The sequence below is a fragment of the Pleurodeles waltl genome, chromosome 1_1 (genome assembly GCF_031143425.1).
Source record: "Pleurodeles waltl isolate 20211129_DDA chromosome 1_1, aPleWal1.hap1.20221129, whole genome shotgun sequence".
Lineage (NCBI taxonomy): Eukaryota > Metazoa > Chordata > Amphibia > Caudata > Salamandridae > Pleurodeles > Pleurodeles waltl.
In genome coordinates, this window is record NC_090436.1 from 357,455,384 (window position 1) to 357,476,907 (window position 21,524).

At 42.6% G+C, this 21,524-nt stretch overlaps 1 protein-coding gene across 1 annotated transcript in view; it reads left to right on the forward strand.

The window, feature by feature from the left end:
- The window catches only part of CWC27 (CWC27 spliceosome associated cyclophilin), a 998,568-nt gene that overhangs the window by 20,154 nt on the left and 956,890 nt on the right, over positions 1-21,524 (forward strand). Inside the window, exon 3 of the mRNA XM_069222723.1 lies at positions 18,431-18,543. Within this exon, the coding sequence (XP_069078824.1) occupies positions 18,431-18,543 (113 nt within the window). The remainder of the gene's footprint in view (positions 1-18,430; positions 18,544-21,524) is intronic.

Genomic DNA, 21,524 nt, shown 5'->3' on the forward strand with positions numbered 1-21,524 from the left:
GGGTGGACACTGAGCAAATCCAAGAGGGGGCTGAGTGGGCAAAACACCAGACACAGGGACTATGTGGAGAAGTAAAGCAGATTGATTATTACCACTTAACCTTTCCCAGTTGTTTAAGTGGTTATTAGCCATACAAGCCCCTGTTCAATTCAGGCTGATAGGTCATCTCTTAAAGATCTCACCTATAATTCCAGTCTGGTGAATAAGTCATAACTGTAGGCTTTTATCAATGCACCTAATTGCGCTACTATAGGAGAGGTGGCACTTTCTTCTTGGGACTCATTATTAGATGGAAGGCCACTTATCCCAGCAGTTATTGTGGGCTGCTGCTGGAGTTTCCTTGTGGGTAGTATCTGCTTTCTACATCTTTTTTTTTTTTAATGGTGTCGAGTCTGAATGGGAGGAGGGATCTATGACTTTTGTTGATGGATCCAAGACAGACACAGCCCACCCCCCCCACTTGGCCTAACTGAATGACCACAAGACTGGGGTTCTCTACCTTTCTTGCGGGAATCAGAACATACACCACTAATCAGGTGTGTACTGTCACTAGCCATCCTATTCCCCTTTAATCCAGAATCTGTGGGGTCACTATTCAAGGAAGGTGAACTGTTGCAGTCCTCTGTGTCGATGGCTGTGGGGCAATGGATAAAGACATAGAGTGTTGCTGAACTGCATACATTTTTTCCTCCACCCTCCCAATTTCTGAGTTTAGTGCCCCCATAACTGAGGACAAGTAATTTGTAATAGAGGGAGTATTTGCTATTGCTGTTGGGGTGGTCTTCAAACCACTGAATTTTTCCCTTTACCCATGCTCAACGGTATTGTGGCAGGGAAGCAGGAAAACCTGAAAGGGCACAATCTCTGGTTTGACAGCCCCCTGCAAAAGGGTTTTAGTGCAAAAGTATCTTTGAAGGGCTTGATGATAGATGGGTGATCCAGCCTCGTCTGGCCGCAGATGAGCGCAGACCGACCTGCTGTTGGTCCGGGCACATGCCAGGGCATGGCCCTCACCACAGAGCGAAGCGCTGCTTTTGAAGTGCTGTGCGGCATCAGGCAGGTGAAAATGGCCCCTCCTCCTTAGTCTTGACGGTCCTTAGCATGATGCAGGATGGGATAGGGAGTGTGTCCTTCTCCCCCCCCCCCCCTCCCGTTTGAACTGGCACCTCTCTTTTTTCAAATGTATAACTTGTTTTCTGTTAGCTTTTTTTTGCATTCTTTTAATGTAGAGTATGACACTTTGTTGTTTGTAGCAAATTAGTAAAAGCAGCATGTGCCTTTTAAGCCACTAAAGGGGATTCATATTGCTTAGTTGTATCAGTGCTTAATACCTTAAAAATTCTTGTTTGTTTGTCAGTCAGCACTGACTTGAGCAACCTCTTTGAGAGCAAAACTGCCCTCTAGGCTGTGCTGTCTCTTGTTGTACACTGCAGTGAGCAGCACTAAGAGGGGGCAAACTCAACGCATATTTCCCAGGGCCTGCCTTACACCTACTCCTACATCCTTCCTCATGACCATTCCCCCTTTAAAGGCTGCCATCTCAACAGCGAAGCGCAATGCTTGACAGGATGTCTTAGTTAGAGTTCTCATAACGCATGGAGATTAGTATCTGGTTCCTAAGAATGTTCCTTGGCCAAAGGCCTTCTACTAAATATTGCAATTGTTTTTCAAAAATTGTCTTGCATATAAAAAATTTATGCACCTCAAATTCACTCTTGTAATTCACCTGAGTTGCCACAGGAGGTGAAGCAAACCGGGGCTGTGCAGAAAATGGTTTCAATAAGAATAAATGGAATACTGGATGGCCTTTCATACACTGAGGCAGCTTCAAACTTACAGCAAGTAGATTCACAATATGTTCAATAGGAAATGTACCCACAAATTTAGGTTACAAATTAAAGGAATGTAAGTGTTTTATTAGTACGAATATTTTCTCCCACACAGTGTAGTGGGAGTTGGATTAACCTTACAATCACTAGGGAATTTGTAACTAGCTTTAGCTGTATCCAAGGATTTCGTGTGCTGACGTCTGTACTTTTGTCAGCTCACCTAAATGTTTTTTTACTGATGAAACTGATATACCTGAAAACTGACGCACATGTATAATATTGGGCCATTGGATGAACAGGTACTCTTCTATACACTGATTTAATCTCTCAGTTTTTCTGTCTGTCTGAGTAATAGCTGAGCAGACTGACTGTCATATCTAAATTTTTATATAAGGCAGAACAAAACCTTGAAGTTGACTGGGACCCTCTCTCTGTGATCAAAAACTGTAAATATATTCTGTGCAAATACATTTCCATCTGTTTAGAAGTGGCAGCCCTGTCTAAGGTATAAAATGACCAATTTTAATCAAATGATCTACATCCACTACAATTATTGTTCGACTTTGACTTTCTGACAATTCATCAGTGAAATCCATGACACTGTATGCTAAGGTATGGTCGTAACAGGCAGTGGTTTTACTAAAAGTGTGGTTTAAGATAGATACTTAATTTGAGAAGTCAAACACGTTTGCACATATTATTTTCTACATATGTGAATAAGCTTGACCCTGACTGCTGCTACATTCTTCGCTATTCCTGAATATCCAACAGATTTGGAGTTACGAAGTTAGTTCATAGTCTGTTGCTTTAATTGAACTGATGACACATACATAGCTTTTCTTTGAAATAATAACTCATATTTTTCATGTCTGTCCTATTGCTCCTTAACCTAGTTTTCTTTATCGGTTGATTAAATCTCTAACCTCAAAAATTATCCTTCATTAATCAAACCAATCAATTAAACATTTGAAAATTTAGGGGACACAATTAATGGTGGTTCCTGAAGCATCTGTGTTCCATTTTGAAATTGACTCTAATGGGTCAGAGCTTCAGCAGTACCATTAACGGGCCTGGTCTGTAATTTATTGCAAGGTCATAATCAGGGCCACTGGAATTATGCTGCAGAGGAGGACTGAATTATGCAGCAGGGTTGACTAAATTATGCAACAAGAAAAAGGAAATTATGCTGCCTAATTCAGCAATATTACCTCATTATTTTGCCACTTTAACACCTGGTAACAGTGTCCGAGAAAAGAGGTCATCTTAATTGGTTTCAATATAACCCCCAATTGCAGAAGTTAGCAACTGATAGATGACCAGTCAACCTTTGCGAAAAGCCTCTAGTGCACAGGAACCAGAGTCACCATATTTTTTATAACTGTTGATCTGTTTGCTGTTCTGTTGTTGTAATTATGTGTGGGGAAAAAGCCATAATTGTGCCTATCTGATAATGAAATGAGAAAAATGTATAAAAACACCTTATTACCGACGGCATCAAGGCGCTAAAGGCAGTGCTAGACTAAAAGACATGGGCAGACAATCATCCTAGAGCCCATTGTAAGGCCATGAAGCTTATAGAGTGAAGAGACAGTTTTTAAGGGCTTTCTTATGACAATGTGACTTTCCAGGCTTGTAAGGTGACGAGGAAGGGTATTCTATAGCTTAGCAGTGGCTACTGAGAAGGATCTGCCTTCCCCATCTCACTTTCCGTAATTTCCTTTCTGTAGTTGGACTCTTGCTTCCTAGCTAGACTGCTGGTTTACGGATGACAGCACTTTTGTAGGCGACTGAGTCACTCCTACAACAAGTCATAACTGTCAGCCCAACCCTCCTCCCTCACAGGCAGTACCTCACCAAAACTCAGTTAGTAAAGGTGATATCTGGCAGGCTTATGCACGAACTCTAGATTGCGACTTCTCAGGGGAGTCATGGGGGAACGTAAGTTACCCTTTTCTCTTGTTAGCAATAAGTCTCATACACACACAGGCAACGAAGGAGATGCAGGAGCGTTTTCCATATATTTATTGAAAAGACTGCAATCTATGATAAAATGCATGAGCTGCAATGATTAGGATAATGAACAATAAGAAAAGCAGAATTGTGAAGATGAGAGTTGTGAATATGAAAACCCTCACCATCTTACAATAAATAGGAGATATACAATTCCTAACCAAGAAAGCCTAATCTCTACCCTAATGAGAACTAGGTATGTTGAACCCAATCTGCCAGTACCATGTCCATGAGAAGCACCCCCCCTCCAGCCCTCGTTACCTTGGGATGATGTCTCTATGTCAGACTCCGTGGAGACACAAAGGGTGAGCTTTGCAGCAAGGTTTCGTGCATCATAGATGGCATCTGGAAGGAACCCCTCTAATGACCTTGTCTGTGTGAGGTGTATTTATACTGATCATGTAAGATCCCTGATGAAGGTATGTTCCTAAACAACTGATAATGTAGCAGACCTGGCAACTGCATCAACGATCCCTAACTAGTGCGAATGATGTTCCTGTCACACATAAGTGAGAAAGGGACATGATGACAATACCTACGTTCAACACTGATAATTACGCCTTCTCAGAATGGCACTGATGATGAAAATCAAAACATTTCTTATAAAATGTAAGCAATGGCAGCATGCTAAAAGAGATAATGGAATAAAACAGAGTTGACGGGGTCAACAAGCCTGCAAGCCAAAGGCTAAGCTAACTCCTGTGTCCCAGTGGGAAACTAAATTGGATTCACCATACTAGGTTATGAGTAGATGAGTGAAGATCTGGTTGGCACATACCAGTGAAACATTGCTCTGATGGCTTTAAGCCCTGAGTTATGTACGGCCTTGTGTGTAATGCACAAGGCCTAAAACATGATGTGTTTCCTTACTGGGATCCAATGAAACTTATTCAGTTCCGCTGAGATTGACTGGAATTTGGGGATACCCAGGATCAGTCTTTCTGCTGCATTCTGAACAGTTTGCAGCTTGTTCAAAGATGACTCATTGATGTTTAAGTAAAGCATGTTACAATAATCAAGCCGTGAGGAAATCAGGGCCAAAACGACTGATTTAGGCACTGGCACCGGGAGGTAAGGGAAAACTTTACTGAGAGTCCTAAAAATACTAAAGCCTGTACATACGGTTTGGTTAACCTGCAAGAGGTAGATCCACAGGAACACCCACGTTTTTTGATGAATTGGTGGGAAAAGGCAGGGTTCCCAGAAGGTTCTCAGAGTATCAGGCCACCAGTTATTATTCCAAATAGAGAGTTGACCTCCAAAAATAATGACTTCTGATTTGTCTGCGTTTAATTTCAGACCACTTTGCCGTCATCCAATTGGCAACCGCCTTCATGCAGTTGTTTAAGTTGATGGATATAGAATGTCTTTCTTCTGTGATAGATACAATTATCTGTGTGTCATCTGTGTATGAAAGCACCTGTAAGGCGAATAACCAAATCACTTTGGCCAGCAGAAATACATATAAATTAAACTTTGTCGGGCTTAAGGAGGATCCCTGAGGTACCCCACATGGCAGAGCAAAAAAGCACAATTTAAGTTGATTATAAGTTACAATTTGAGATCTCCAGTTAGGGAAAATGTCAAGAGCTTCAAGGCTGAGTATTTGATACCTAGGTATGCTAGGCGATCTATCAGTAGGGTCAGGGAGATGGTACCAAGGGCTGCGGACAGATTCAATAGGCTCAGTGCCGCAGCCTGACCAGCATCAACTAACGTTCAAATTAAATCAACTTTTGAGACTGAGGCAACTTCTGTGCCATGGTAGCTCCTGAATTGGGAAGTGTCCAATAGTTTCTGTTCCTCACTAAAGGACATGAGCTGGACATGCAGGTGTTTTTCAAGAGTTTTTGCAGGAGTCGGGAGCAAAGATTTAGGACATTAGTTTTTTTTAAATCGTTGGGATCTAAATTATTTTTTTTCTTTTTTTAACAAGGGCCGAACTTCTGCTTCTTTGCTCAAAAGTGGGTAACATCTTGTGGCAATAGCCCTGTTCCTGATTGAGGTCAGAGAGGCAGGCTGCTAACTGGATAACGTTTGGTGGGCAAGGTTCAAAACGGGAGTCTGACTTGACGTTGAGAAGGTGGAGCTCCGTTTGCTCTTCCAATACTTGTGTGAAGGAAGAAAGGATTACTGAATTCTTTATAGTTCAGTGGTTTCCAATCTTTTGACTTCTGTGGACCTCCACTTTATCATTACTGGAACCCAGGGACCCCCAATGTATCAATATTGGAATCCGGGGAAACAGAGTCATTACTGAAAGCTGGGGACCTAATCTGTTAATATTATGTAATTTTTGAAGCAGTTGCGGGCCCCCTGAGGGGGCTTCGCTGACCCCCAGGGGTCCCTGGACCACAGGTTGGGAACCACTGTTATAGTTCCATCTCTACTTTCTCTAAGGTTTGAGTTTGCCAGTGAATTGGAGGTTGCAGAGTTCTGTGTATCATGATTAAAAGAATCGTATTCTGAATAATTGGTAATGATCTTAGATTCAAAGTAGTTCGCCAATTTATCACAGAACTCCTGGGATCCATCCAGGTTAATAAAATCTCCAGTTGAGGACATAAGGTTTATCACAATGAATAGCTGTCTAGTGGAGTTGCTGGTATTGATTTTGTTAATACAAAAACCTGATATTTCCTCTGTGATTGATTGCTGGTTTGTAGTCCCTAACTAAGGCTTCATATGTGTTTTTTCCTGGGCATCATATTTCTTCTGCCAGGCTCGTTCTTGCCGTTTACATGTTTGTCTAAGCTGTCTGAGCCGGTCAGAGAACCACAGCGATGTTGGCAGGTCCCTGTGTCTCTGAGTTGCCTTAAAAAGGATAACCAAGTCCAAGACAGAGCTGAGACAGGATGATAACTCCGCTGCAGCCAGATCGACATCCTCAGGGTCAGTCCTGTTTCTGATTCGAAGGGCAATGGAAAAGGAGTCCTCTGACAGACCCTTCTAATCTCACTTCACCACACTATTTTCATCCTTGCTCGAGTTATCGTACATAGGCTTCCAGGAGAGTGTAAAATAAAATGTAAGGTGGGCCGACCAGCTACGAGATGGCACTTCACTGAGTTACATCAGTGAATCATTGGAGAAGATTTCATCCAGTATATGTCCTGCGCTATGCATAGAAGCATTGACCAGTTGGGATAGACCGAAACAAGACATTGTGTCGATAAATGACAGTGGCTGTTTACATATGGCATACTCTAAATGAAAATCAAAATCCCCTAATATAGTGAAATTAGATTTCTCTAGATATGGTTCAGTCAATTGGCCAATTCGTAGAGCCAATTCGTAGAGCAAAGGCCTGGTGGTCTGTAGACTAAAATGCCAGAGAAGATTTTGTATTCAGAATTTTTAGTGTGAAGTGTAAAGCCTCACCAGGAATCATACATCTTATAAGTTGTATAAGACAGTGGTACCTGACTTTTTGAATAATTGCACAACTTCCTCCTAGTCTACTTTCTCTATCATGTCGGTGTATCATAAACCCCGGTGGAATGGCATCCACCAAGTCAGGGCCAGAAGAGCCATGAGCCCATATCTTCCTAACTGACACACAGTCGGGGTCGTTTGCCACTACAAATTCAGCAAATTCTATCTTGTTTTTAATTAATGACCTACCGCTAATCAGGACCCCCCTACACTTCTCTTCTTTTGCGCTACTCTAGTGGTAATACGTAGAAATGTGTCTTCGGGTGAAACAGTTAAATTATCTAATGCAGCCGCTTACTGCTGTTCATGAGAAGTGAATCAAGAATTTTGTAAATGTTTTTTGCTTTCAAGCAGACGTACATTATGGACAACATTTAGATGTGAGAGTTGCCATGAGTCTCTTCTCGTGACATAGTACAGTTACACAGAATCCAATATGACTTAATGGTCAATGGCTTAATGTCCTTTACACAGGCATACATATTCGGATATAGTAATAACAGCCTTCTTTCAGAATCATTGCTGTTAGCCTGTCGCGTGGGCTCTCATTATCCTAAATGAGACCACTGGATTTCTAAGTAGCAGGATCGTTCCTGGTGTGGGGGACTGAGTCTGACCCACTTAGAAGGACCTCTGTCACCCTCAATCCGGTTTTTCTCCGGCTAACTAGCAGTGCCTCATCTCTCCCAAGGGGAAGGGATGATTAGGCAGCCGAGCGCATGACATCTATAGAACTTCTCAGGGAAGTCGTGGTCACTCAGGTCCCAACCAGCTCTCTCATTTACTGCATGATCTCATATACAAATGACAAAGACAGTTGAAGTTTTATAGATTGTTTTTAATAAAACGACTGTATTTTAGATATTAAGGCATGAGCCGCAATAACCAGAACCACACAACACAGTACGATTGAAATAGTCACTATGAGAGTGAAACATAAAAACAATGCTATAATGGTGTTAATAGATTCTATTCTCGCTCAATAGATTATATTTAGAGCACAGCATGTTAAGCTATTAGCTTGCCTTTTAGATTCCCTGGGAAACCATCAACCCTCATACCTGAGCAAAGACCTGTGATCTGGTTCAGCATCTGCAACGAGGCAGTCAGCGTCTAGTTGTGGTTCCCTGGTCAGAATCTCCCTCTTACGTGTACTAGGACTAGGAAGTGTTTTTATAACTACCACGCCGGTGTTCTAAGAAACGTCCCTACGTAAGAATGTATACTTTCTACGAACCCTAAAGACTAAACTCCTACCACGTCTATCGGCAATGTACCAGGCTGTATCCTTGACTGAAGCACAGAGCGAACAAGAATGTATTGTTTGAGAACTCCAGTGCTGAAGTAAGCTAAACAGTGTGATAGAAGAAAATAAAACAAGACCGTAGAACTGGCTATTTGAAAAATAACAGTACGAGGATGAATAAAAAGCATTTAGAGCAAAGTGCACAGAGGCTCTATGCTGCAAGCAAAGGAATAAAATACATCCAGGGCAAAGTGCACGACGGCCTAAATCCCAAAGCTAACGCGCAAAGTATACATGAAACTGACCACACTACAAGCCCATTATCTCTCATGGTTTTATGGCAGGTTAATTAGTTTGGCCAGCAGAGATGCATATAAATTAAACTTTGTCAGGCTTAAGGAAGATCTCTAAGGTACCCCACATGGGAGAGCAAAAAAGCTTGATTTAAGTTGATTATAAGTTACAATTTGAGATGAAACAAGTTGCTTGTAGGCAAATGTACACTTTTACAACACCCACAATTTTGTGGTATATTACCACAAATTACACAATTTTATCACAGTTATGAAAGAGAAAGATTAAAGAAAACAATGGGCCTCTAGGAATAAAAGCTAGTGCCAGTACTCACTGTCCACAGTATATCCTGGTTGTAGGTTATCCAGAGCACAGTAGGCACTTTGATCTGGGCAGTGGTCAAATATAAAACAAAAAGCAACCTATATAGAGAATTCCTAGTATCTAGATAAGGGAGATTGTTTGTTCTTCCCCCTCATATAGTGTGTGATTCCAGGGAATCTGCCCCCACACTGCTAGAAAAAGCCTGAATTCACACTATGTTAGGGCAAGTGCACCAAGAGACACCATTATTCAATGCAACACCAGCATGATCACATGTGCGAAGATATGCATCCACCACTCTGTTTGTTTGTTTGCAGTGTTCACTAAGGAGGTGTGCTTACATGCTATACATTGTACAGCTTGCTATGTTTTAGCTAATTGGAGGGCACATTAAAGGTACTAACAATTCAAATGTTTTTGTTCTTTCTGACAGGTGTTCCCAACAGTGGAAAACATTATAAGTATGAGAGCATTAGGCCTCATATGTATTCAACACATGAACAAATAGGCAGGGATATAGAGACGCCGGAAGAAGGCTGTGGACCCATACAGGCTGTACAGCCAGCCAAAACATGTTGGCTAAACCTTTTGTGGGGCAACTGAACCATGCTGTTCTAGGTTTACCTCTAAATGTTTGTTTTTATATTGAAGGTTCCCAGACTAATAGAGGAAATGTCCTTTATGTAAACCTTGAAATTCTTTTTATCTGGACCCCTGCACTATTCAAGGAAGACGCCTTTGTAAGAACTCACTTCAAAAGTCAAGTCCACCAGAGTGGCATTTACCTACTCAGGTGTGGTTAGGTTGCCTGTGATGAAGCATGCTGTGTTAAGTAGTGTGTGAGGGGACTTTTCCAAAATCCTTTAAGATGCTGATGGAAAGTTGTTGTTTTTTTTCCCCTCCCACTTGCATTCCTTCATAAGCTTAGGAGTACCGAAATGCAATGTGTTAGGGCATTTTCAAGATTGTGAAAGTCGTTGGCCTCGTAAAACTTTAGCTTGGAGTGCTGAGATATGTGGGGATTATACTGTGTATAATCCTAGTGTCCCTCACATGTAAAACTAAAATCCAGTTTACTTCAATCACAGCACAGTCAGAGACAAAAGTCTGATAGGAAAAAAGCAGGGCCCTCCAGCAACCAGACTGTAGATAAACAAGAATTGTATTTGTATCCTGTTCTTTGCCTTTCAACTGCCCCCCAAGTGTTAAATGTGAATCAAGTAGACCTGTCAGCCAGGATTTGACAGTGTAAAGTCACAAAGGATTCCCACAGCTCCTGCCATGCATATTCTGTGCATTTCAAAGGAGTCATCTCTGCTCATTCAGTTCAGACCATTGTTTGCTCCTTGGAGGCATTTCATACGTTTGTCACACCTGTTCAAGGCTAACCATTGGCTGGGAGAAGCTGGAGAGCCACTACAATTTAAATCACTAATTAGCAAATTAGCCTACAGGAACGTCAGGCAGGGAAATGTAACTTTCTTTAAAAAACGTTTCCTTTATTTGTATTAAAAACCCAACTTCACTATTGAATAGAATTTTTAATTACTATTAAAAATAGTTTAAATATTTTTCTTGCTGGTCCCATTTGTGAAATGGAGTATTCGTTTTTAATATTGCTTCCCAGTGTTTCTCTATGGGCCAGCCAGCCTTCCTATAGTGAAAGTAGCTTTTGGGTGGTAGTTACTGTAAGAAACTTGTTAACATGAAAATCCTGCGTGTCCTACTTTTAAATGCCAGGCACCCTACCTTCTTGGTTACATGGCCTACATAGGGGTAACATTAATATTCAAAAGGCAGGTTGTTATCTGTCAAAAAAACGTTTATTTTGATAGGTTATAGGTCATGTTTGGCACTGTTACAGTCAGTGTACAGAGGTAGGCTTGAAGTTATGCTTGCACTGCCACTATATTGGTTGGCACCATAGATGCTGCAGTCCACTAGCGTCACTTAACGTACAGGTCCAGGGTACATTTTGTACCTACTATTAGGGATGTATAGGCACATTAAATATACCAATTATATTTAGTTCAGCCATGCTTAAAGGGGGAGCACGGGCACTTTACTACTGGTTCACAGGAATAAGGTGCACAGAGTTCTAAAGCCAGCAAAAACATAGAGTGTAGCAAAGGGTAGAAAATCCAGGGTGACCATGCAGAAGAGACAGATTTTCTACACTACTACACTGCAGGTCTGTTGGAGAGTATAAAAGACACACTGTGATATTCAAACATCCCAAACGAATATTTGATACTCTCTTAGACTCTGACAACATGGTTCGCTCCTTAGAGGTTTAATTTTATAAATATTTTCATATCTGATCCTACAAGATGGACAACAGTAGAAATGGGTAGTGATATTCACAGTGATTCTATTGCTATAATCTATTTATGTCTTTCACTCGCCCCCTCTGCTTCAGAACTAAAATAGTGGACCTGCAACTGTGACTGTCTAATGAACCATTAGTCAGGTTTTACTCTTACTATAGCTTAAGATATTAATTTCCTAGTTCAGTGAGTGCATAAACTTAAGAGTATTGAAACGCCTAGTTCCAAATCAGCCTTGCAGTCATAGCTCCTATGTGAAGGGTAATCCATTTCCTTTTTAGGTTAAAGCCTACCAGAAAGACATCTTGGGGGCATTCAGAAAGCCGACCTAGGAATGCATTCTGTCACTTGCTCACCATTGGCTTTGTGGTTTGTAACTCAAACTGTCCGGTTTTCTATTTGCTGGCTTTATTTGCTTTAGGCTGTCCAGCTCGAGTGCATCCTTTCCTTTGTACAAATCTTGTTTACTGTATTCTTTCACAAACTTGCTTTCTGTAAACAGGCCTTTAAACCTTGTTCTTGTCACATTTGCTGTGCATTCAAAGACAGAGGTCAAATGTCAAGCTCTCTCTACCAACGGAGCTTGGTGTTTGCTTTTCTTTCTCTGATTTAAAAGTGAGAGAATTATGTTACAATCCTGCAGCATATCTTATGTAAGAGTAGAGGGTGTAGTATGATTTTTGTTTTTCTAGCACACAACAATATAAGAACAAAAATGAACTGTGCGGATGTTTCAGAATATATCAGAATTAGTACAAATGAATCACTTTTTTTATAATTCTGAAGTGTGGTGGAAACACATATTTGAATATGATCAAAACACATCAATGCACTAGGTGATGATGTTTGCACACATTATCGTTTGTGTTCAGTAAAACCGTATTTCGGTGCAAATGTAATGGTGATTTCAATAAAAAATGTGTTGTCTCTAATGGCAGTGCACTGCCACACCGTGCATACTCCAGACTATGCCACTACACACAATTCTACGCCCTTTCCCTCTATTTTACAACACTCCACTCTACGCCCCCCAAGACATTCTACAACACACCATGCCATTCGACTCCACACCACTCCAATCTATCCCACTCCAGTATACCCTAATCTGCCCCACCCCATCCACTCGTATAGGCAAGACCTGTTGGCTTTGCCAGTGCTTGTTAGGTTTTGCGTGCACAGCTCTTGCCCTGTGCTTGCCTAATCTCTTGTAACTAAAAGAATTCTCAAAAGGGGTTTAGAGCCCACCTATTATTAAACTTTACATTGGTAAGCTCCAAAGTTACTCTCATTTCCTTGCTTTCTGTTGGTCCGTCTCTTCTCCTTGCTTCCTGCTGGGTCTTCGTCTATGTCCTTGTCATGGAACATGGATCAAGTGGAGCTTCCTGCCAGTGTCCTTCCACTAGCTGGGGTATTGCAGAGGGCTTGCAGTGGTAATTCTTTTTATTTTTAAACTAGCACTCCATACGAATGCATGTGTTTGAAGGCCCTCTCCAACCTTCTTTATCCAACTCTTCCTCCCTCTCTGCCCTCCCACTTAATTGTTGCTTGCCTCCATTACTCCTCCATCCTTTTTAGGGTCGAGCCTGCGTTGCATGCGCTCGCGCACGCGTATCGCAGCGAGACTCTTTTGTATTTAGAAAAGGGCTTGGAGCCCTGTCAACTTCACGTCAGTGTTTTTTATTGGTTCGTGGGCTTCCCTAATAAAATCTGCTTGCTTGCATTAGTCGAAGGCACGCATATGTCATGCCTTTTCCGGTGGCTAGCCCTCCTCGAGCGCAGCGACCAAGTACAGAAAACATGCGAGGCTCGCTGTTTTCCATCGGGCTCGTGGACTTTTTTTTCTCTAATTTAGGAGCGCGATCTCGCTTGGCAGAAGTCGAGCGCTTTACATACTTGATTTCACTTTTTCGGGTTATGTACATAAATGCACTTTTGCCCGATAGGTGAAAAGTCGGGTTAAGAGTTTACAACGCAATCAGCTCTAACATGAGCAAACGCGAGACCCGTTGCATTGTAAATGCTTGTTTTTCTTGTTGTATCTGTGACCTCATTCTTGTTTGCTACCGTAACCTGTTGGTGAGTCTTTGGTGCAAAGCGGTCTGCTGTTGTAAGCTGACACTAGCCTTGCTTGCTCTCCCTCCCACAACTCTCATGCCCCACAAATAAAAGAATACTGCAAAACACTCCATTTGAAATGAGGCCAGTTTCCCACTCCTCTCAAGTGACACAAATAACAGAATACTGCAAAACACCCCATTCGAAATGAGGCACAGCCTGCCTATCAACTTCACTGTGTAATGCCTGTTTGACCAGCTGCATTAAAAGCTGGAGGTTGGAGGGGCTGTTCCATTCTGGTTTAGGGCCCCCTTCCAGCAAGCCATCACATTATTAGCATGGCTAAAGTTAAGTGTGGTGTTACAGCGTAGTTGTAAACAAGTGCATCTCAGCTGCAGCATATAAACAAACTTTTGGAAATTGGGTTACTGGATGAGGGATGAACTCCTACTCAAGTAGGAGCCACAATCCTTGTCAGGGTGAAACACAAGCAAATCCCAAACTAACCTGTGGTTAACCCTATGGTAGCTTGGCACTAAAGCAGTTAGGCTTAACTTGGAGGCAATATATAAAGTATTTGTGCAGCACTTCAAACAGTAATAAAGTGAAAACACAAAAACGCAACACAAGACAAATCCCACACCAAGCTAGAGAAATAGGGTAACATTTAATAAATGATTTGACACCAAAGCAACAAGAAGCCAATCAGAACTGGAGATATGCAGTTTAACAGTTTGCAACAGAAATAGTGGCTAGACTCACAAAGCGCGAACTGTGGTTATCTGGCAGTGCCAGACTGGGACAAAGTCAAACGTTTAGGCTGACCACAATGGAGCACGGGCTGAAAACAGGGACCCAGGTAGAACAAGAGTACCTTAAACCCTGGTTGCGGAGTGTTGCGAGGGCCCGCGTCGAGGAATGCATTGGGCAGCGGTGGTTCCCATGGGTGGTGGCTGTAATGGGAAGTCTAGCATCAATGATGCGTCGCACAGCAGCTGTTCGGATGACTGGCGGGTGAGATGCGAAGCTCTGCAACTGGGATCCGTCACCCAGCAGCAGTTCTGATGGCCTTCCTGCAAGATGCTTTGTGTTGTGAGGCCTGTGGTTGTGTTGTGAGGCCTGTGGTGTCTTTGCGGCTTCAGAAGAGGTCAGCCGACTGACACTTCGAGATTCTTCTTGTAGTCCTGGGACACAAAGGAAGACTAGGGTCAGCAAGTCACGAGCAGTAGCAGAAGTGTCCTGGTGCAGCAAAGCAGTCTTGGGCAGCAGGGCAGACTTTGCACTGCTGGGCAGTTCCTCTTCTTGCTGGGTCCACAGGTCCAGAAATGATCTGAAGAGTTGGACATGAAGGTTCAATATTTAAACCTGGTGTCCACTTTGAAGTAGGAGAAGATTCTAGAGGGTACTAACCCCACCCCACCCATCCTCCCCAGAGGTGCTTAGAAGTTCCTGCCTCCTTGCTCTCGGGTCACAGAAGACTGATGTCAAACCCTTCTTGAGTGTGCTTAAGAGGGGCCTTTGTGATGTGCACTTGTGATAGGTGACTGCTCCCCCCCTCATCAAGTCAGAGACGGCCAAACCTGCCAACACCCATGGCCCATTGTCTCACTGTCTGGAGCGATACCCAGGGACCAACTGCCAGCTACACCTAGTCATGTGACCATGGATAAAATTAGCAGACATCAAATGGCTGGGATAGGAAAATGCCAAAGTACCATTTTCAGAATTGTGACTTAAAATCCGACTAATAAAAGGGGCTTTAAAGTATAATTCTTTAGACATCAAACTCTAGATTTCTACCTGCTCCTAATTGAAAGTTATCACTTATTAAAGGTCATAGGTTAAGCCAGTGTTACCCTATGGAAGAGGTAGGCCTCACAGTAGTGAAACAAATTTATGAGTTTTTCCACTACCAGGACAGGTAAATCTTAAACGCACATGCATAACATTTTAAATACATTGCACCCTACTCTCTGGGGGTTTAGAGCCCACGCTATGGGTGACTTGTATGTAATAAAAGGGGAGGTTTGGGCCTGGCAAGAGGTTTATGTTGCCAAGTCGAAATGGCTGTTTAAAACTGTACACACAGGCTGTAGTGGCAGACCTGAAACTTGTTTAAAGGGCTTCTGAAGTGAGTGGCAAAATGAGAGCTGCAGGCCCAGTAGTACCATTTAATTTACAGGCCATGGGTACATGCAATACCACGTTACTAGGGACTTGCACGTAAAATAAAAGTGCAAATTGGGTGTAAGCCAGTGTTACCATGTTTAAAGGGGAGAACACAAGCACTTTAGCACTGGTTAGCAGTGCACCTAGTCCTAAAGCCAGCAAAAACAAAGTCAGTAAAAATGTGCTGGAAGGCAAAACGTTGGTGGGAAAACCACACCAAAGATGCCAGGTCCAACACAATCGCTGACCTCTCGCAGTCACATCTTATGTTCACGGTGTAGAAGAGTGCGTGGTGTTCTTATTTTTTTTTATTTTTTTTATTGAGCTGCAGCCACATGCTGCTCAATGCATTCTAGTCCGCTCCCGATTGGGAACCATCCACCAAAATGCAAGGGCTGCTTTTGTAACATGTTCTGTTAGACTTGGCTGCTTCAGGTTTTGAAGTGAAATGTCCATGTGTGGCGCTCACAAAAGATCCATAGATTATTTGCACAAAACTCATCTCAACTTTAGAACAATCTGCATTTATTGAAGAGGAACACACCAGAAACATGCTTATTTTGGGACATAGGAACGCAGAGAGTGTTTTTCTGGAAAGCATGGCTAAAATCATGCCCAGGGTGCGTTCACCTAGCAGCTCAAAGTACAGTCTATGCCAGACCTCCTGCATTAGTTGAAGGGGAAGGGTCCCCCAAAGTGGACCTTATGTACCGCCTTCTGATAGATCTTAACAAGCATTGGCAGTGCAAAGCCAATAGTTTTCACCAATGCAAGATTTATTGGCTTTATCATTGTTATAAAGAAATCTTTCACAGCAGCTTTTGCTGCTGAGCAACATGGCTTAAAGTTGAGAAAACATAGTGGTATGACGTGGCCATCATTGACTGCATTATAGTGCTATTTTCTTTACTTTCAGTCTTTTTGACAGCAGCATTGTTGCTGCTCTGCAACATGTGTAAAAACATTGACAAGGCCTGTAGATCTCGCATAGGTGAAGCCTATTGGGATTGCCAGTGCTTGTTTCTTATGAAATACCTCCATAAATTACCCATAATAATTCAGTGGTACTGTTCTAGCTGTCAATTGAGTATAATGGTTATGCAAACCAATGCATACCCAAAATTACCTTGAACTGAGGGACACCTGTCAAATGAAAGCAGATCTTGTTGTGATGATTGCCAGAACAAATCAAAAGAATCATGTGCATATGATAGTCGACTGAACTTGAGGATAATGTAGAACCATGAACTGCGTTCATGTGTTGAGGAAACTTTTTCTTAATTACAGCACTTTGTAAAGATTGTGCAAACTGTAAATCCATTAATTCACTTAGGAGGCAGAGTCTAAAAGTCCTATACCTGTCTTTTCTGGTTCATTTGACAAAACCATTTTTGTGGGAGTTATCTGCACAGTGCCCCAGTGAGCGACGGACTGGGATGCAGGTAATTATCAGTGGGAGAAATTAATTTAGGTTTTCACTTTTTTTTCTTTTAGTGCAACGGTGTATCTCCTTTCCGCTCTTCCACCTCTTCCTTCCCATCCTCCTCTGGTCCTCGGTTGCTATCTTCAATTAACTCTATACCTAATCAAGTCCCATCCACCTCCTCATCTCATCACTTTCCAGACCTCCTCACTGTCTGCCCTAGCCCTTAACTCTTCTTTCTTGCTCTCCTATTGACAACCCCTTTGCTCTCACCTTTCTGCCTCTTTATTCTTCCATCATATTAGTAGACCCCCATCCACATCTTGGACACACATATGTGCATGCTTCACCCACCACCTTCACCCATATTAAGCTCCCCACCTCATTCACTTCACCTCATGCCTCCGTCTCCTCCTTCGCCCTCAAATACACGCCTACCAGCCTATTATTCATTAAAGTGTTCTTTCCTGTAAATCTCACCTTTGTCTTTAACCTCACTCTCCAACCTTTTTCACATTTGCTTTGCTATGGTGACACAATAGGGATCTTTCAGTTGTCCAGGAACTCAAGCAGGTATTGGGAGAGGAAGATGTATATACTGACAATTCCAATACTGAAAATTAGGACAGTCTAACATTTAAGAAAAAAATTAAAAGCCAAATCTGACCAAGAGTATTTGCCATTTTTATGTTCTTAAACTTAGGAAAATCTTTGCCTGCTATAAATGGCTGAATATTTATACATGACAGTTTTCATTTTAATTGTTGGGATTCCATGTCCTTTTTTTGGTTAAAAAATAACTCAAGAATTTATCTTGCACAAATATTTCCAGTTCTCTATCCTTTACTGTTTTTAGAAATTTCAAGTTCCTATCGCATTGTTTGTTTCTCCAAAGATCACAATACTTTAGTTCAGAAAATATTAGATTTTTCTTAAAGTTCATTATGTTTTACCTATTAAAAAAACAGGAAGAGATCATCCACAAACCCCTTGAATTAGACCTACCCTTTTCTTTTCTGATAGTCTTAAACAAATAGTCTTCCGAACACTAACTCTAACCCTAAACCCAGCACTAACAATTTACCTGAACACTCCTCTGAGGTTTTGGCCCCAATATTTTTATTCACACAATTCTTAACTCCAAAGATTTTCAACCAAATCAAAAGATAGGTCAACCTTTGATAATGTACACTTTTTGTAAATGTCCCTGTGTATACAGAGCTAGACTATTTCATGTTAATTTAATAAATTAAATGTGAAAATAAGTCCACAGTGGAATTCTTACTGTAGTGTTTTATGTTTGTTTTATCTGTTATAGGATATTATGACAACACAATATTTCACCGGGTTGTGCCAGACTTCATAGTACAGGGAGGTGATCCTACTGGTACTGGATCAGGTGGGGAATCTATATATGGTCACCCCTTCAAGGTATGTGAATTGTTTCTTCTTTGTGTTCTCTGATTTTTAATTGCCACATTGAGTAACCTGGGGAAGTATGACTTCAGAGCTATTACAATGGCCGAGTTTGGTGAGGTTGGATTTTTTTTTAATGTAAAGCATTGATTTGTGATTCGTATAATTGAAAATCAGACCGTAAATTAGCTTGTTACATTACATCATCATATATTTAACGCATTAGTCCAGACGTTCCCTTTCTTTGACAGGTTTGTGAATTGTTATGCATCTTAATGTTCCCGTGGACATTATACTGGACCTTTTATTTACCAAGTAGACCACATTTATTTGCTAGAAGGGGGATTGTATGCTGTGTTATTTAGATTACTGGTCCCCATTGCTGCCTGAGTGGACAAGAATGCAATTACACCCTTTCCTGCCATGTGGAACAGACATATCTTCTCGGATCTGGTGTAGCAATTCATGGGCATCTGTCTAAAATATGCCAGCTGCCTGCAGAAATCTTCCATCTCCTTAAAACTCAATAGTTCAGTCATTCTTACCTCTAGGTTCTTTGATTTGAGCACTGTTTATTGTCATTGCTTTTGCTTACAACTTCCTAAATTTTTTATTTAATGGCTGGTATCATTGTTACGGGACCATTGATCAGATTATCTCCCAACATAGAGTTCATGCATCTAACTGTTTTTCTTCAAATCTGTTGTTAGCTTCACAGCATGGGAAGATGTGTGGCACCTGTAGGGACATTTCAAATATTTTTTCCTATCCATCTTTAGTAGGAGATGCAGTGTTACATAGTTCCTTGAAATGTATATATATAATTCTCAAGCATTGTATCTTCAATAGATTCACATGCTTGAATCGTAATCTATAGTCTTGCCCAGAAGCCTTAGCACATGTCTATAAACAGAATTAGTATGTACATATTTAATGAAGTAATACCATTAGCCCATGCGCATCATTGACTTCATGTACTCTGAATCCCAGCAAATAGAGTGGATAAGGTTTGTAATCGGTTCCCCATGGAGGTCACCATAATTCAGACTTGTTACTGAAAGGTTTGTGTGAAGAACTCTCGGACAACAAATCTGCTACATTCTGATATTTCTACAGACAAAGAGAAAAAATCAACTTAATCTGCTGCTAGCTCTACATTAGTATTAGAACAACAATGGGTCACCCTCATTCAACTCACTTGTATATTATATGAATATCTTTATGTGTTTTACATGATTAAAATAAAAATAGATACCTTTCGAGCCCGTATATCAATTATACAATATCTACTTTATTGCAATCCCAGAATTATTGATTAGTTTGTTATTTCATCATTGCAAATAATTCCTTTCTAAACATTATAACTAGAATGGTGAATAGATACAAACCACCAGGCTCTGCATCTCAAACTATGCTTTCTGATGGATACAACTACCTGTGGATTCCTCACCTCATGAATACTCCCATGGCGCCAGCATTTGACGGAAATCTTCTTACTAGTCTCTGCACGTCGACGAGGACGTCACTCTAGCCCACGCGACGCCGTCTGACGTCATACAGGCAATAAGAAGTCCTCGCCGACGTGCCGATGACAGTTCCCTTTTTTCCGTGCATTCGAAACGGTTATCTTCGAGGGAGTTACTGTTACCTTCGTGGTTACAGTGTATTGTCTGCTGCGTAGTCTTCTCTGCGGTAACAATGTCTCAGAGGAAGTCGGGTTTCAAGCCCTGTCGAGAGTGTGGGGGCAAGATGTCAGTTACAGATCCTCACTCCGACTGTCTATGGTGTTTGAGCTCCGACCACGACGTCTCGACTTGCGATTCATGTCAACACATGAATCCGAAGGCCCTCAAAGAGCGCGAGGCCAAGTTATTCATGGCAAAGTCAAAGAAGAAGGAGAAACATCATAAGAAGTCTTCTTCGCCAAGGTCTCACCGGCGTCATCGAGACTCCCGGCGCCGTAGAGACTCACGACGTCACTCCAGCAAGGAGTCTCATTCGAGGTCACCTTCGGCTCGGCGTCGGAGGACTTGGGAGGTCAGCCCCACGGTCACGCCGCATCCATCGACGCCGTTGCCCTCTCCGGCGTCACCGACTTCACCTGGTCAGGCGTCAGTGATTGAGGTGGTGCAGCCTCTTGTGTTTTCTCCGGCGTCGCAGACGTCGAGGCCGGCGTCGGGGTCGCCTTCGATCCAGGCACCCCAGTATCCGGCTTTTCCCACTCCTGGAGCCGATAGTACCGCGTTTCTTAATGCGATGTATACCATCTTTCAGCAGATGGCTCCAGGAGCTGCTCCGGCTGGTCCTTCGGGGCCCTTGGCCTTTTCGTTGGGTGATCCTGCGCCTCTTCGGCCGGCACCCTTTATGCCCTTTCTCCCTTTTGGGAATGTGGGCTCGGCGCCGGTGCCGGCGTCGGTGGCCGCTCCGGTGGCTTCGGATGTTTCGGCCCCGGAGGTTGCCCCTCCGTCGAAGTCAGGATTTTGCCCTGTGACTCCGGTTGGTCCATCGGCTCCAAGACCTCGTCCTCCGGCTCCTGCCTCGGCGCCGAAGCTGCCTGTGGCGCCGGACGCGGCGTCAGATGCTTCTGGAGATCGGCGCCGTTCTTCGACGTCGGCGGAGGCCATGTCGACTCCGCGTATCGAGGAGAGACTTCATTCGAGGAGGCGTGCTCTCCGTCTTTTAGAAGAGCAAGAGTACCAGCGAGTCCTAGAGGAGGGAGAGATTGAGGACTCTGGAGACGGACTGCATGGTCTGGATACAGCCAGTGGGCTGGACACTTCCCCTGAGTGGGACCTTTCATCTCCAGGGGAATATACGGAGGAGGCTGCTTCCTTTCATGCTGTGGTGAGGAAGGCAGCGAGCTTTTTGGACCTGCCTTTGCCGGTGGCAGAGGCAAAGCAGAATTTGCTGACAGAGGTATTGCATCCGGCCTCTGCTGCAGCTGAGCCTCTCTTGCCATTTAATGAGGCTTTGCTGGATCCGGTGTTGGAGGTGTG